The 16,284-nt window shown below is 39.7% G+C and overlaps 1 protein-coding gene across 2 annotated transcripts in view; it reads left to right on the top strand.

Moving 5' to 3' along the window:
* LOC114155142 (leucine-rich repeat transmembrane neuronal protein 4) overlaps window positions 1–11,864 on the top strand; it is an 80,060-nt gene extending 68,196 nt beyond the window's left edge. The window contains exon 3 of one of the 2 annotated variants that reach the window (XM_028034885.1): window positions 10,451–11,864. In XM_028034885.1, the coding sequence (XP_027890686.1) occupies window positions 10,451–10,669 (219 nt within the window). In that variant the 3' untranslated portion in view covers window positions 10,670–11,864. The remainder of the gene's footprint in view (window positions 1–10,450) is intronic. The other variant, XM_028034886.1, reaches the window with a different exon arrangement.
* The last annotated feature ends 4,420 nt before the right edge of the window (window positions 11,865–16,284 follow it).

The raw sequence follows: 16,284 nt of genomic DNA on the forward strand, positions 1-16,284 counted from the left end.
TTAGGAGAGGAATCAACTTTAAATTGGATGTCCCGGCACTTTCTTGCAATCTCCCATGGACACAATTTGATGCCAAAGATGGCAATAACGAAAACCTTAAGCCTTTTTTTCACAGTCCCAGACAAGCACACACTACCTGTGGGATCACAAGCCAGGGCCATTTACCTTCAATTGAAGTCGTGTTACGGGGCGAGCTGAGCTGTTAAAAGTGTCTAACGTGCATTCAGCTGACGGACCCAGTTCAGCTCCACCAGGAAATACTCTTCTCTCTCTGCTTTACCGGGGACATGCGGTCGCAGCTCCAACCAGCGCAGATTGGTAAAGTCTAGGAAATAAAGTCCTTGGCTAGGATTAGGATGCAATGAAAATATGTGGCACGTCTGCATATGAATAACACGTCTAAGTAAAAAAGGAGTCAAAGTTAGTTTTATATAGTTGCTTCCACAAGTAGAAACTTAAGTGGTAGAGTCACAAGTTTTTGTTGTTTTGTTGTGTGTCAGGCTTGGCTAAAACCGATCCACATTACGATTCACATGTTGACAAAAAATGTTCAAATATCTACCAAATGTAGCCTAGACATTTATGCTCCGTTCAGGCATCGCTACGATGTTTTTTATTTTAAAGAAGCGCTCTCTGTAAAGAGACTATACGCTTCATTCCCGCATAATTAAGTGAGGGTACGTCTTTAAAACGACTACAGCTACATGTCCCTTTGAAAAAAAAAACACATTAAAGTTGCATTCTATAGAATGTCACTGAAAATTAAAAAAAAGACATAAATAAATCCAGGACTGCGAAGTTGACTCTTAGTTTTCTTGGTGTTTGTTTGCTATGCTAGGACTAATCTCCTGATCTGCATTTCTTCCAGTCTGCGTCTCCCACAGGCTAACAGGCAGGCCAGAGAGAGGAACAGTGACTCATAGATGTCTGTCATATATTGTTTAATCAATATTCAGATGCACCTGGCATTATCACTTCTCCCGCCGAGGCTGTTTGTGTTTTCGATGCGAATCTGCATTTGAAACCTTGAGGAGGCTTCTGTTGTGTTCAGACGTGGAACGGATATTTTTGACAATCGGTTTTTTGAGAGGAACTGAAGGAGGAACTGCTCCTCAGAAGTGACGTCTGCTCTGACTAGAGATTTCATGTGATTTCAAATGCGCTTTCACTAATTAACTTTCTCAGGTGAACAGTGGAAGAGGTGGTTGGTAGCCTTTATTTTTTATTATTTCTCTATCTTGATGAATGATTTAACTTCCAGAAATTCTGCTCCAAACTGATATCAAGAGGAATCTCTACAGCGAATCTTACTTACTCTACTTAATTAAGCTTTGCTGCCCACTTGTTATCAGCTTCATTCTTATGTCTCCCTCCCAGAAGCCATTCTTCAGTCTCTCTGTGCCAGGCAACAATCTCGAAGAGGAGGGTCATGTGGCCATTCTGCATCCACGGGTGTGTTGCCTAGCACACAGCCATGATAATAGAGGCCTGTCTGTGCTGCAACGTTGACCGCTGAGTGAATCATCCAGCTGACAGGGAGCAGCCGCGCAGCTCAGGCGGAGGATGTTGTTAATATGCCAATGAGAGCTCACATCTTCTGTGCGAGTCTGAGGCACGCCGGCTTGACGCGGCCGCCTGCCACCTAATTGGGAATCGTTTAGCGGCGGCTTGACCGGCATTCTCGCCATTGCGAAAGGTGGGGGACCAGCCACGTGAACGCTCTCTCATTAGCAATCGGAAGCTAACTGCTAGGAAATTAAAATTAATTGCAGTGCGCCGCGTGCCACGGGAGCGCCACACCGTTTTCAGCTGCAGCTGAGAAAAAGTGCTGTGGATGTCTCGCCGTTTCTCCTACAAAAAAAAAAAAACACAAATCTGACAATTAAGCAATGCTCATTTTCCATAAAAGAAAAAATGCTACATGAACCACATAACAGTGTTGATGCTCGCCACCCTGCTCATTACTCAGCTACTTTAGTCAGTGGACAACAGCTGAATTCAGTTTGTTTGTTTTTTTGTCGTTCATCTAAACGGCACCAAATATCTCAAGACTACAAACAGACCGGGGACATATGCAGCTCAGATAAGCATAAACCATACAAAAATCAGCTAGATTGAAGTAACAGGGTTAGCGTTATGAGGAAGTATTGTAATTTGTGGACGCTCATTGCCATGATTGATACTAGAGATCAATAAGAGTTGGCAAGAGTGAGTAGTTCTGTAAACATTTAGAGTTTATGATGTAACTTTATCAGTATGAAAGACTAAATCACATCAGAAATCACAACTGGTCAAAAGAATTATTCACAGTAAGGTCCTGATGTACAATCTTAAACGCTAAACAGAAGAGTTTTTTTTATTCTTTGCAATTAAAATGTGAAAAATTTGTATTAATTTTATTTATTAAAAAAATATGACTAATAATTTCCCTAGGACAAGTTAATGAACCAGACAGACAGACAGTCACTGGTGCACTTCCTCTTCTGGTTTGAGTTATATTAAAATGTAAATAGTTGAAATGAACTGACGCTGTGCTCCCATTTCTGACCGATATGTGTAAGTAGTAATAAAACCAATAATTTAACAACTCCAAGCAAGATAATTGCAAGTGAGGCTTCACGCTTAAATAGTCATACCCTACAAAACAACAACAACTCTTAGCTCTAAATCAAATAAAACAGGATTAAATTAGACTTGTTGTTACATAGGTTCTGTTTAAACCAGTTCCTGTTGAACAGAAAGTTTTCTCACACTTGATGGAGTAATGCAGATGGTTACAGTGATAATGAGTTATTATGTCCAAGAGAGATGAGTGAGAAAGAGAATAAAAACAGTTTGGATTTATTATTTCAACATCAACCTGTTTTATTCAGGGCCTGCTATGTTTTTTTGTGTGTTTTTTTTGGTTTCCCCTCTCTTAAAATTCAGTTCAGTGTAAATAGGTCAAGCTAACAGTTAACAGAGTGAAGACGAGATCAGGCTGATGCCAGATGCCTCCTCTTTTACTCTGGATGACGTCCAGCGACTCACTGAGCAGGAACTGACGCCTATCAGGAGCAAGCGAGACTTATTCTCAAGCAGCTTCCGCGATCGACAGATTTGTTTTGTATTTATCCAGTCTCGTGTTTCGAGGCCAGATTGGTAGGAGATTTCCTGAGCCGCTGGAAGCCGAGGAAGGGCGACGGTCGCCGCTTCCTGCAGAGTCCCACTCCGTGGAGCATCCAGTTCGGAGTAAATCTGCTGGCCGTCGGCCAATCCGGGCGAGCCAGTGAGTCACCTCTTTAAGAGCTCCAAGCATAACAGCCAGCTTCTCCCCAATATTCCTGATTAAACTTGAGCGCTCGCTCAGTTTTGTATGCCAAAAAGGCTTTTATTCCTCCTCTCCTCTAAGCTGAGGCATGAAACCGGTCCTGTTTCAAGTTTACTGCTTCTGCAGACGTGAGGTGGTGGGGAACGGGTTAGTAATCCCGTTCAATTTTCTTTCTTTTTTTTTTTTACAATAATGTGATGGACGCATTTTAAATGTTGCAGGTTTTAATGCGATGGTTTGTCTGTGTTAAGAGTTTGTCACACTTATAGGGGAAGACGACATAAAGTAATTGCTTTGACATTTCGTTATTTAGTCATCGGTGGATGCTGATGCCCACTGATGAGTAAGACGGGCCAGAACTTTTTGACACCTTTCTAAACTAAATTCAGTGTGACACACAGCTAGGTGGAGCCATCCTGCCAGACTGATTTCAATCAGTTATGTTTTTAAATGAGAAAAACAGCCTGGTACAGTTAGAATATACAAAAGCATTTACATCTTTTTGAATTTTTTTCTTCTGTCAAATACAAAACTTGAGTTTGAGTTTTTATAAAGATATTATTTAATAAGGCAATAGAAAGGTGGCTAGGCTGAATGCAACAGCAGAGTTTCTTTGTAAAAAATGTTGAAAACCAAGTATCTTTTTATTTCCATTTAGCAATTATGAAATACTTCTTTGTTGACCTATAACACCAATAAGCTACACTTTCTTAAAAAAGCTATTTCTCTAATTTGTGGTAAAATACCAACAGCTGTGGTTGCTGGACTTTACCTGGCAACCACAGCTGCCGGTTTTCTACCATGAATTAGAGAAATATTGATATAGAAACATATATACACTGTATATGTATATATACTGTATATATGTATATATATATATATATATATATATATATATATATATATATATATATATACAGTGTATACAATGTCCAAAGGATTTCAAGGCGCAGTATGTGACGGTACTTTGGTTCAGTAATAATGTGACAGAGTATATTTTTATTGCTTCACCTAATTTGCTTTTCCTCTGCCAGGCTCCAGTGTGTATCAGAATCGTCATAGAGACGAGCAGAAGGCCGCTGGTCGTGGAAGACATAACAACCGGCCCGCTGTGTTCTCATAGCCATTATGTCTGCGGGCGTCCTGGCAGTTTGTCGCTGTGTCGAACAAAGCTCAGTGACAGCTTAGTAACCTCGCAGCCGCCCGAAGCTTGCATCTAGTTTAACTTTGACCTCGCAGAGTTTGTAACAAACCGAGGCCTTCAGTCTTCAGTGGGAAGAATTTGTTATCGATATTCAACTTCAGATGACCTTTTAGCTTAAGCCAGTCAAAGGTACTAAACATGTCTTATTACCACATAGTTACCTTTTATTGTCTGATTTTATCAAGTGCTAAAAACATCAACAACATGAGATTTTGTAACAATCAAAACGTTATTAAACAATATTGGTGGGGACTGTCCCCTTCATGCCAGAGTTGGTGGGAACATGTCCACACCAGTCCTTCAGGAAGTTACGCCTATGGTTTCTACTATAGCGCTGAGACAGTTTCCACTATGTGTATTAAAGCAGTTTAATAGTTGGCATTTGAACTATTAAAGACAGGCAGTTATAAGTAGGCCTGTTGCGATAAACGGTAAATCAGTTAATCGTACAATAAATTAAAACTATCAACCTCATTTTAATTATTGGCATTATCGTCTCTTCCGGCCTTTTTCTCTTTCTGTTGATGACACTGAATAAAAAAAGGATCTACTCTGGTTCTCTCCACTGACCCTCCCTTCCTAATTTCCTTAGTGTAAAGCCCAGCGCACACTACACGATCTGGCCGATTGTCGGCCGATTTTCAAAACCTGACAGACCACACATTAGTCGACAGAAATCCTAGGTATAACGGTTCGATCATGTTCGTTCCTGCCGTGTGGTGTCCAACAATGGGCACAAAATAATGGCTACAAGTTCAGTTAACTAATTTTAAAACCAGACATTAATCAATGCTTTACTACAATCTACCTGCAATGCATGTGGCTAGTGTCAGCGTAAAGTCCTGACTGAATGAAAATCATTATAACCTATTTACGTCACGTTAACGAAGAACAGCTGAAAAGTTACCGGGTTTATCAACTGCGGTAGCAATTTCGCTCCAACTCCTCCTCTTGTCATTTCTATATTCTTTGCATAAAATGTTGAATAAACATTGATGTTGTTTCCACGTATCATCTCCAATGTCCACTGGACTTCGGGTTGCACCGTGTCAGCTGTTTGGGATTCACGGAGGAGAATCCGCGCTTTCTGATTGGCTACCTGCCACATTCAACAGGCTGCGTTAAGCTCCCTGTCGGGGAAAACCACTGATTTAGATCGGAGCGGCAACGACGATCTACCGTAACACACCACACACTACAGGATGATCGGTTATGAAATCGGAAGCGACAATCTTAGAAAGACCAACGTTCTAAGATTGTCATAAGGGGAAAATCGGGGCAAAAAACCGTGTAGTGTGAATTATTGCATCAGGTAGTCGATGTGCCCATCTTCTCTATTTAAATCTAATTATTACTGAAGGGCAACATAATATACAGACTTCATAATCTGCACTCTTTTGGTTGAATGCAGTATTTATTTCCACTTTGGCTTTATGTTGTTTAGTTTTTATTCAAGCACATTTTTTATTAATGGAGACTGAGAATCAATTTTGTTTTTGGTTGTTTTGTTTATTTTGTTTATCAGCTCAAGTGTTAAGTGTTCTTTTGAAAATAAAGTGTATCTAACTTTGGCAGGAAATCGCATGCATTATTACGTCATTTCCATTAAATCAATGTAAAAAGGTCTTCAAACAATATTATCGTTTATCGCAATAATTTTTTAGACAGTTAATCGCTCAGCAAAATTTGTTATCGTGACAGGCCTACTTATAAGTGTTTTCATTACTATTCATAACAGATTTTAGCTATGTATGTTTGTGATCTATAACTCCCATAAATACCAGCGTCCCATGTAATAGGATTTAGCGTCGTAATATCAACAAAGATTTCACATTATACTCTTTATAAAGAGTTTAAGTAATCATTATTATCTTTAGACAGTCAGGAACAAACTTCTTGGTTGAAAAGAATCTGTCAGGGTTGTGAATAACTTCGATGAAAGGTACATACATATTAACACAGCGGGACGAACTTCCTGTATATCATAATGTGCTCATTTGATCAAATAATCAATAAGGCTAAACATGTAGTTCTAGTTTTTAATAATAGAAGTTTTCTAAAACATCAATCCGGCCCAAAATGACACATTTTAAATGTAGCATTAAATAAACTGGCGCTATGTGAACAAAAGCTCTAAAAAGAAATGGCTGCCATGAAGACAGTGTGCTTTTCTTTCTTCATCCTCCTGCTTACAGTTTGCAGTGACAGGTTATACTTTAGTCGTCATGTGATCTTAGGAAACAGGAAGCTGTGTGTTCATTAATGCTGCCATCAATTTAAAAACATTAGGTATGCGTTCAAATCAGATAAAGTTACATTTAATTGCTATAAATTTTTTATCTGGTAAAAAAAAAATATTTAAAATTAATTGCAGATCTGATGCTTTTTCAAGAGTTTGAGGGTGCCATTTCTACAGGTAAATACAATCACGTTGGGTGCTGGGTGCGTTAATATTCCCTGCTGCCTTGTTTGGCTCTTTAGTGGTGCCTAAACATTCAGCAGAGTGAAAATTATTAAGCAGAGGTGCATTAGAATAACTCCTACCCTAAGTGTGAAATCCAACTTTCCACCCCATGTTGTGTCACACCTCACTCCCTCAGCAACACTTTTAAATTAACAAATAGTTCTGCCTTCCTCTCCCTCGCTTCAACAAAATCGCACAACGAATTATGAGGAGAGACTCTCCAGAGCCGGTCTGAAAGCTCGGAAGAAGAGCTTCAATGTTTCCGTTTTAGCTCCGCTTAACAACAGCTACGAGAGAAGCTCTGCGCGTAATCCACCTGCACCTGTCAAAGGGAGAAAAAAAAATAAAATACCGTGCAGCAACTTGCGAAAAATTAAAGACCCCCTCGAAAAGGAAATTACATTTTATTTCATGGTAAGCAGCAGCTCCGCGTGAGGGTTGGAGGGGGGGAGATGTGGGCTGAGGGTGCACTTTATGCAAGCTGAAGTAGGTGACAGTTCAAGCCAGGAGCTGGGAAAAAAAAGCAGAAACCTGACAAAAGTGGTTGAGGAGAGAGGGAGAGAGAAAGAGGGAGGTGGTGATGCAGAGCGACTGCTTTTCAGCAAATCTTGGAGCTAAAAATGTATGTTTCCTACATCTACAGCTTGTTTATCTTCATACTTTTATCATTTCTGAATTAGAAGCGTGTGTGTCAAATAAAAGCAACACCTGCATTCATTTGTGTGTATATATATATATATATATATATATATATATATATATATATATATATATATATATATATATATATATATAAAGAATTGTTCTGAGTGTAAACTCAAGATAGCAGACACAATCTTAAATGCTGATGTTGCCACCCAAGACTGAAGATAGCGATAATAAATGGGAAGCAGCTCCTGTTGTGTCTCTGTAGAAGGTTTAAATGAATCCCGAGGGAATCTGAAATTCACTTGAATGCAAGCTCTGCAGAAATGAACTCGCAGGCTTTTTACAATTTCACATCCGTTCCAGAATGTAGAGTTTAAAACTGTTTTTGTACAGTCTGGACTGAATATTGTTTAGCTTGAAGATCCATACACCAACACCTCTACGCCTCTCTGAGGATGCTTTTCTTTTTTTTAAAAAATCTTATTACTTTTAAAGATCTGAGTTAGATCTATAAAGCTTAGCATTGATGGGCAAACACGGCCCTTTATTGCCTGGGCAACTCGGCTTATTCTGTAGCACGATTAGAAACGTTAAGCGGAGGAAGAAAGTGTCGAGGAGGCAAAGGTCGGTGATGCCCCTCCAGCTGCTGCCGCCGCATGTAGACAGGGGGGAAAAAGCGAGGCCTAAATTCAAGTCGACTCTACTGTTTCCATGTTTGACTCCGTCTGTCGCAATAATTGGAGAAACAAGTCCTCTGTGAACCCTCCCCCCCCCCATCGACAATCTGCACAAAGAACCCCCAGAAGCAGAGCGCCCCTCCTTCAGCCGGCTCATTGTGCATTCCAAGGGATTGTTGCTCATGAATTTTTATGAAGTCCTCTCAAGTAGTGTGCAAAGTTCAGCCGTTGAATTAGACAATGGTGTTTTCCACTAATCTTCTTATTAGAGGGGAGAATAAACTGAGCGGCGCCGTAATCGAAAGACGAGAATGTAACCTTTAAAACGAGGTGGTCTCATAATTCAGAGCTCTGGAAAAGTGACAACATCGGACGAAGAGTCGACACAAAGCGCGCTTCGGACGGATTTGGTTTTGTCCAAAGCCTTTGTGATCCATTTGACTGAACATCTGCAACATGCAGTGTTTTATAATAAATGTTATGTCCATGACTTGTTGCTTTTACTCACAATCACTTGAGAGTATACACTCAGTCTTTTTCCTGTAGGGATACGAACTGGAAAAAGACGTAGTTCTTTGTAAGTTTCTTTGACGGAATGAAAAAGACGTCCGTTGCCTCACAAAAAAAAAATCAGCAAAAGTTGTGTGAGATCTTAGGTAGCCTTGCCAGACACCATAAGCTTCTTTTGGGACGTGAATGTGAAAAGAAAATGTCTGCTGAAAAAAGTAATTTTAATCATTTGTTAGCTCTGACAGTAAAAATACAGCCCCTTGTTCTGCGCTTTGCCTCAGAGAGACAGTCTGGGCCCTCAGTTATTGAAAAACGATTGCTTCCTGGATTTGGACTCTGTTGAAGTTTTACATTTCACCGAAAAAGATGACTGTCAGTGTTAATTCAAAACTTGGAAGCACTACCACTGCTGCCATTTTCTAAAACCACAGGCAGACTACAACTCTAAAGCAGCGAAGAAAATTGATGTCATTGTTCACAACTTCTCCATCTGTTCACTGATTGGCCCGGTAGAAAATCTACCCGAGAGAATCTGAGTCAATGGGAGAAAGCCTGGAATGAGCCGTGAAGGGAGATGAGAAATGTGTGGAAATGCACCGGAAAGGCAACGGCAAAGCAGTTCTGGTCAATTTAACAAGAAATGTTACCAAAACTCCCTTACACTTTATCTCACTGTACATGTGTACAGTGACAAATAACAATAAATACCAATCCTAAAACTTTACAGAAAACCTCCACTGATGGAACTTAGTTATCTTTGGTTTGTTGACGACAAGGTTGCATATTTTCAGCTTTAAGCTGTTATTGCAAAACCTTTCCAGTGTCTCAACAAAAGTAACCTGGGATCTTGAGAAGCTTTTGTGAATTTTCTCAAAAAGTAATTTGGATGCGACACAAAATTATTTGTAATGGGGTAACTCCTAAAAGTAACTCTGGTGGATCTCAAAAAGACTTTTGTGAGATCTGAGAAAGGCTTGCTGCTGAACTTCTTCATTCCTATTTTTCCTTCACCATCTCCCCCTGGGTTCAGTAAAAAAAAAAAATCCAATCGGAGAAGTTGAATATTTTTGCATCTTGTTGCCTTTGTTCACTCCGGAATGTATGGGCGCATTCGAACACTGCGCGAACCCATTAATATGCATCAATCTATTAATATCTGTATTCCACAAGCCATGATGCAGCTTTGTTCTCCTTAATTGACATAATTCGGACCACGCTAGCATATGAAATGAACATGGCGCTTTGAATCGGCAAAGAGCTTGTAATGTAATAAGCGGTCTCTTCTAAATGGAGCCTTGACTCCATTTAAAAGAGGGCAGAAAATATGTGTGCACTCTTGCTTAAGGCTTTCATCTTGCATATAAATCATCCCAGCTCAAAGTGGGTGTTTGAGCGGCGCAGATTTCAGGTCTTGGGGCGCAACGCTGCATCACCGGCCAAGTCTCCATTAATGACGGAGCTGTGCCTTGACAGCATGATGTAAATTAAGCCAATTCTTAATATTCTGAGAGCTGATAAATGTTGGCATGAAGGCTTCTCTGGCTCTTTTTGGAAGCCTTATATGTGACGCCATGTTTTTTTTTTCCTTTATTTTTTATTTTGTCTCTCTCCTACCCTTTCTACTCTGTTCTGTCCAGATACCACGGCAGCTGAACCCCCTGGCTCTGTACAGGTGTGAGCAGCCGGTGCTGGATCACTGCCATGCCCACCTGTCGCTGCACCACAACGTGGGCATGGAGCCCTCGGCCCGGGCGCCGGGAGGTCCGGGGCCGGCCCCGTACCACCCAGGCCTGATGGCCGCCCTCCCCTCCGAGCTGGCGCCGCCTCGCCCCCGGACTCGCTCCCAATGCCGGTGAGCTGCGCGCACCGACAGGCCCCTGAACTCCCCGTATTTGTGCAACACAAGTCAGCGAACTGCTCAGAGGAAATTTTAAAAAAAATAAATAAATAAATAAAAAGGTTGCGTGGGAGGAAACTGGGACTGCTAACGGAGCAAAGGAGACAGCTAATCTACCGCGGAGCATCCAGGATCCAGGGTAAATGGGAATGAAAGTTTTGTGTTTTTTTTGTCCCCAGCAGGAATATAAAAGGGGTGCAGCAGTATCGATCGGTGAGAGTCTGACGTCCACGGCCCCACATGTCCTCAATTAAGCGAAGGAGGCTAACGAGTAACACGACTCCCCGCGTGTCCTTCGTCCCCGGATGGCATTTTTAATGATTAGTTAATCTTATTAAACACATTTCCTCGACTTGTCGGGATCTCGGAACCTCTCTGCTGTGCGAGTAATCAAGCGATTAACGCTATACGCGAAGATGAGTCGCAGAACAAATGAAAGAGTGTCCAAACAAAGTTTTTTTCTGCTCTCTCTCTCTTTCAGCTCCCTCTTTGACTGACTGACTGTATTTTCTTTTTAGTTCAAGGCAAAGAAATCAACAAAAACAAGTCTGAATATAGCAGACAGTAAGTGCCATATAAATTGTACAGCCTCCACTGATTTGTTGGCACTAAGTCTAATTTTTATGGTGACTTATGATGTGTGATGTTGATCCCTCTCACATTAGTTTATCACAGCGGAGAGAAACTACCCACCAGGAAGCAACACTGCGGCACTTTGATATTTACTTTCCATCCCTCATTGGAATCACTCTCGTGGTTAATGGTTTCTGATTTCATAATGCGTTATTAAACCAATTATCTGACTGCGCGCTCATAAAGCTACATGTGTGCTTCTTTTTTTTTTCTTTCATTACAAGATGTTGCAATATAATAAGTGGTAAATAAAACTGTGGTAAATGATCGGTAACAGTGTCGTTCGTCGAGATCGGTGGCTTCGACCCAAACAACTGTCTGCTGTATTTAGACGACTGCGGAGGCGGATGACACAAAAGGAGCGGCGCGCTGGAGGCAAGGCTGTCGAACAAGAAAATGTCTTGTTTTATGCATTAGTAACTGGCCTCCCAGTTACCCAAATGGTAACTCTCTCTTGCTTTTCCTCTCCTGTGACTGTGTGACCGTTTTCTGATGTAATAAAGTAAACTGGGACTCTCCGAGCTTCAAGGCTTTTCTGTCAAAGTATGACGTATTTGAACAATTTTGTCACCTTACGACCACTAATGTCTTGATTGGCGTTTTATAATAAACCAACAGAACATATCTGTGAAGTGCAAAGAAAACAATCAATCAGTTTTCAACTTTTTTATTTTTATTTATTTTTACAAATTAAACTGTGGCATGGATTTGTTTTCAACACTCATGTTTTCTTGTCTCTCATTTAGCTCCATACATCTTCCCGTCAACTCCGTCCACATTCTTAAAATAGAATCCCCACAGCATGACACTGCCACCACCATGTTTCACATTGTGGATAATGTGTTCAGGGTAATGTGCGCAAAGTTTTACGTGTTAGTTTAGTCTCCCATCTGTCTTGTGGCAAACGTTAAACTGGATATTTCCTGGTCTTCTTTCACTTATGTCTTAATACTTTCATTCTTTTTTAGAGCTATGACATGTAACTTTTACAAAAAAATCTGATGTTTGCACATTTGTTAAAGCTGTCAGTAAACTATGAGGCAGATATTTGCAGGAAAGCTCCTCTCCTGGTGGAAAACAACCAATCAGAGTCAGGAGGAGGCTCTTAGCGCTGTCAATCACACTTGTGTAGGCGCTGTGAAAGAAACAACGTAATGTTACAAGATAAGAAGGAAGAGACAACAATGGATGGATGCATTTTCGTTAGGTGACTTCTTAAGATGGTTGACTGTACTGGGTTTTTATTTAGGGATATCGGAGTAAATTTGGCTGTGCGCAAATAGATGCCACATTTTCAAATTTCTTTGGAAAAGTGTTTGGAAACAATGTATTGAATTCCTTCCTCTTCACAAATATGCAAAAAGAAAAAAAAACAATTTTTGCGGTACAGCTATCACCTGAAATCCCATCAAATTTATCTTCATGATTGTAACAAAATATGGAGAGGCTCAAGGAGGGCGAACATTCTTGGCAGGCACCGTAGCGGCTCCATGCTCTTCACATTTTCACATTACGCTATGTAAAAATGATGGAAGTTTAATTGTTACATAGATGTGATCTTTGTCAACCCACACAAGAGTAAATATTTCAGTGTTCAATTATGTCTTCATCTGTTGTTGGGTGTGTTGCTCCAGGTAAGTTGTGGTTTTGCTGGATCTAAACGAATTAATCCAGAAGAAAGACAAGTCCCCATTTTCATTTTTGGTTGTGGCTGTCGTTTTTTTTTTTTTTCGTAATCTGCCATATGCAATATTTTAATAGAATAAGTGAACGTGGAGCATGTGAACGCCAGAACATCCGTGGTGTAGAATTGTCACGTATATAAATAGGGAAGTGTGTGAGTGACGCCTTGTGAAATAATCAAACAAAATGAAACAAAAACAACAACACAGGACCGCTTGCTGTGTGGAAGGCAACAAAAGCAGTTTGATATGCCAGGGACGGTCGTGTTTTAAGTAAACCATCGAATCCGGCAGCCTTGACTGTTATCAGGGCCGCCGATAAAGCCTATTTACAAATAATTTCCTTCTTGTGCTGCAGTAACCAAATCTAACAGGTTTTTATTTTTAAATCCAATTTTTAATGTCAAAATGTTAAGAAATTATTTTTAAACACAATTTAGCAGTGCCACAATTATTGGCATTCCTACAATTTCCTTTATAACAAATGTAACAGATACGTTTAAGTTTCAGATGTTTAGGATGCACAAAGTAGCTAAGCACTTTTAGTTAGAAATCCATTACTTCCTGCTTTACTGGCCCATTTCACTTAGTTTCTCTTCAAAATGGGAAAGGGAGGAAGAAATGGCATTAAAAAAAAGCAAGGTGATCTAGACTAAGTAATGGTGATAAGAAAATAGATGTTTGCCTGAACCTTAAGATGTGACAAACAAGACTGGTCCAATATTGATGTCACAGGGATAGCAGTGACTACAACAACTTTGATTATGATCAAAAAAAAACATTTCTTTTTGTGCAGTTTTACCCCCACTGACTAAATGCGTTAGTGGTTGGATTTTTGTGTCATTTTAGTTAAGTTTTTTTAATTTTTTTTTTTTACTGCAATACAAAATAAATTTTTTGAAACTTTTGACACGTTTCCCAATGATGTCAAGAAACGCTTTGGGCAGAGTTCCAAGTAATTTGAGGAGAACACGTCCTCCATGAAACAAACACTTCTGGAGAGGGACATGTAGGAGTCATCACAACGACTGCAGCATCGATTGTTATAGTTAATGCATTTATCCAGGATTAATCAGTCAGTTTATGAAAGAAGATGTTCCAAAGATTTAAATTATCAGCCATCTCAGAGGGTTTACACCGATACGATGAGTGGGGCAGATCAAGCTGAAGGCATTTTGCTTTGCTGGGATTAAAAGCAGATAGCCAAACTTTGTTTTTTTGTTTGTTTTTTTACCTCTACCGTCGTTTACAAAGCACGTTTTCAATTGCATTTTTTACAAACATACAGCTGAAGGTTGTGTCACAGAGACCTGAGACCTCGGTGAAGATTTGTCACTTTCACCTTTCTCCACATTCATAGTCAGTCCCCAGTGTCATCCCGTCTCTGAGAGAAATAGAGCAAAACATTCCACCTTATTCTGAGGAAGTGACTTCCTTTGTACTTCCACTTTTCAAATATGTTGAAACTGTGGCTCAATATGCCAGGGAACCCAGTGGTGCATTTAAAGCAAACCATATAAAATGTGTCATTCTTGATCACTTCCTGCACAACATCCTCCAAACTTTAGACTATACTCAGTGGACTAGAATAGTTTTGACTCATTGTTTTGTGACATAAATTTATATTTTTTTGTGTCACTAGAGACATTGGTTTAAATATGCTATTTTAACTCAAATAAATAAATACATACCATCATGAAATACTGGGAACATTTTACAGTGCCGTAAGCTGAATCCAAGCTTAATTCTTCTGTAATTTACTTCCACAGAGATTCAGCATCTTATAATCCTAAAGAAGGGGGTCTCAATCAGCCATTTCGCAGAGATTTTGAAGGTGAGGAAACTTCTTATTCAGTTAGAAAAGACATCCTATGTAAAAAAAATTTAAAAAATTGGTGCATCTGCTACTATAAATACCTTTTGCCAATAAAAGCTCTTAGTCTCTGCAAGGTTGGAGCAAAGAGAGTCCACGTTTGCAATAATCATAAACTTCTCATAATCTTATAATTGCTGACCAGATTTGTGCATGTTACTGTGTTACATAACACCAAACACCACAAGCCTCTCTGCTCTTTATTTCTCCCTCATTCATCAGCTGCTGCTGCTGCAGCTACCACAGTTAGTTTGGGGCTTATGCTTTTAGTGTCTCTCCTCTTTACCAGGTTCTGGCCAAAGCATTCGTCTTTTGGATGCTTCTCCTTTGTGCTTTCAGCTGACTCAACCACTTCATTGATCTGGCCTTTACGTTTCCCCTTAATTAGCTCATTTTCAGGGGATAAGCCCTGCAGGAAGGATAAGCTTCTTTCATGTGCTTTTGTCTGAAATCAAGAATGCAAAACCCACGAGTTTTAACTCTGACGCATCACAAAACAAGCAAAAAAACCCCCTGCAACAATAAGAAATGTGATCTGAAATCTGCAGATGGTTGTCTTGCTCGTTTCTGAATGACTTGTCTTGGTCATTCTTGAGGATCAATATTTATGTGTTCAGAGAATTATGCTAAAACATCTGCAACCATGAATGTATTTTATTGAAACATAATAAACAATCACAAAGTTTTACTATTTAATTCGAAATTTGAGGGGGAAGTAACAACATTATCAATATTTTTAGTTTTAGTTTTTTTGCAACTATAAATCTAAAAAGTGTAAAGGGCATTTACTCTGATACCCCTAAATCAAATATTCAGGGGTATGTGCATGGTATTTGCACGAAAAAATACGTGGAGACGTTTCAAGCAGGATTGGGTTATAAAACCATATGCAAAGACCTCACAAAACTTTGTTCAGTTCATCCTCTAAAGATGGAAAAATGTCACCCGACCTCACTGCTTATGCTAACTCAGCAGCAGAGGTATTTTCAGGTTGGGAAATATGTCAACAGAACTGGAATTAGTTGCACACTCACATGTGTAAATCTACTATTTATGGTGAGAGTGACGAACATTGCCGTAAGAAAAGCAATGTTCGGATTGGATGCACAGATCCGAGATTAACATCTGTATCGATCCTGACATTTAGAAGAAATTCTGCATCGAGTACCAAATGACAATAACAGCAGACGTCATGCTTTATTGTTTATTTTACATCATATTAAGAATTCCTAATCGCACTTTCTGAACCATTTGAACAAAGGTTTGTTGCAGTTTATTTTTTACAAGTTTAACAAAAGTAATCAATCTATTGTTTACTTTTACTTTCTTTATTGGCTGTTCTACTCCTAATTGCACTGACTGAACAAATTGAAGTTGTTTATATGT

This window comes from Xiphophorus couchianus, chromosome 12 (assembly GCF_001444195.1).
Source record: "Xiphophorus couchianus chromosome 12, X_couchianus-1.0, whole genome shotgun sequence".
In the NCBI taxonomy this organism is placed as follows: Eukaryota; Metazoa; Chordata; class Actinopteri; order Cyprinodontiformes; family Poeciliidae; genus Xiphophorus; species Xiphophorus couchianus.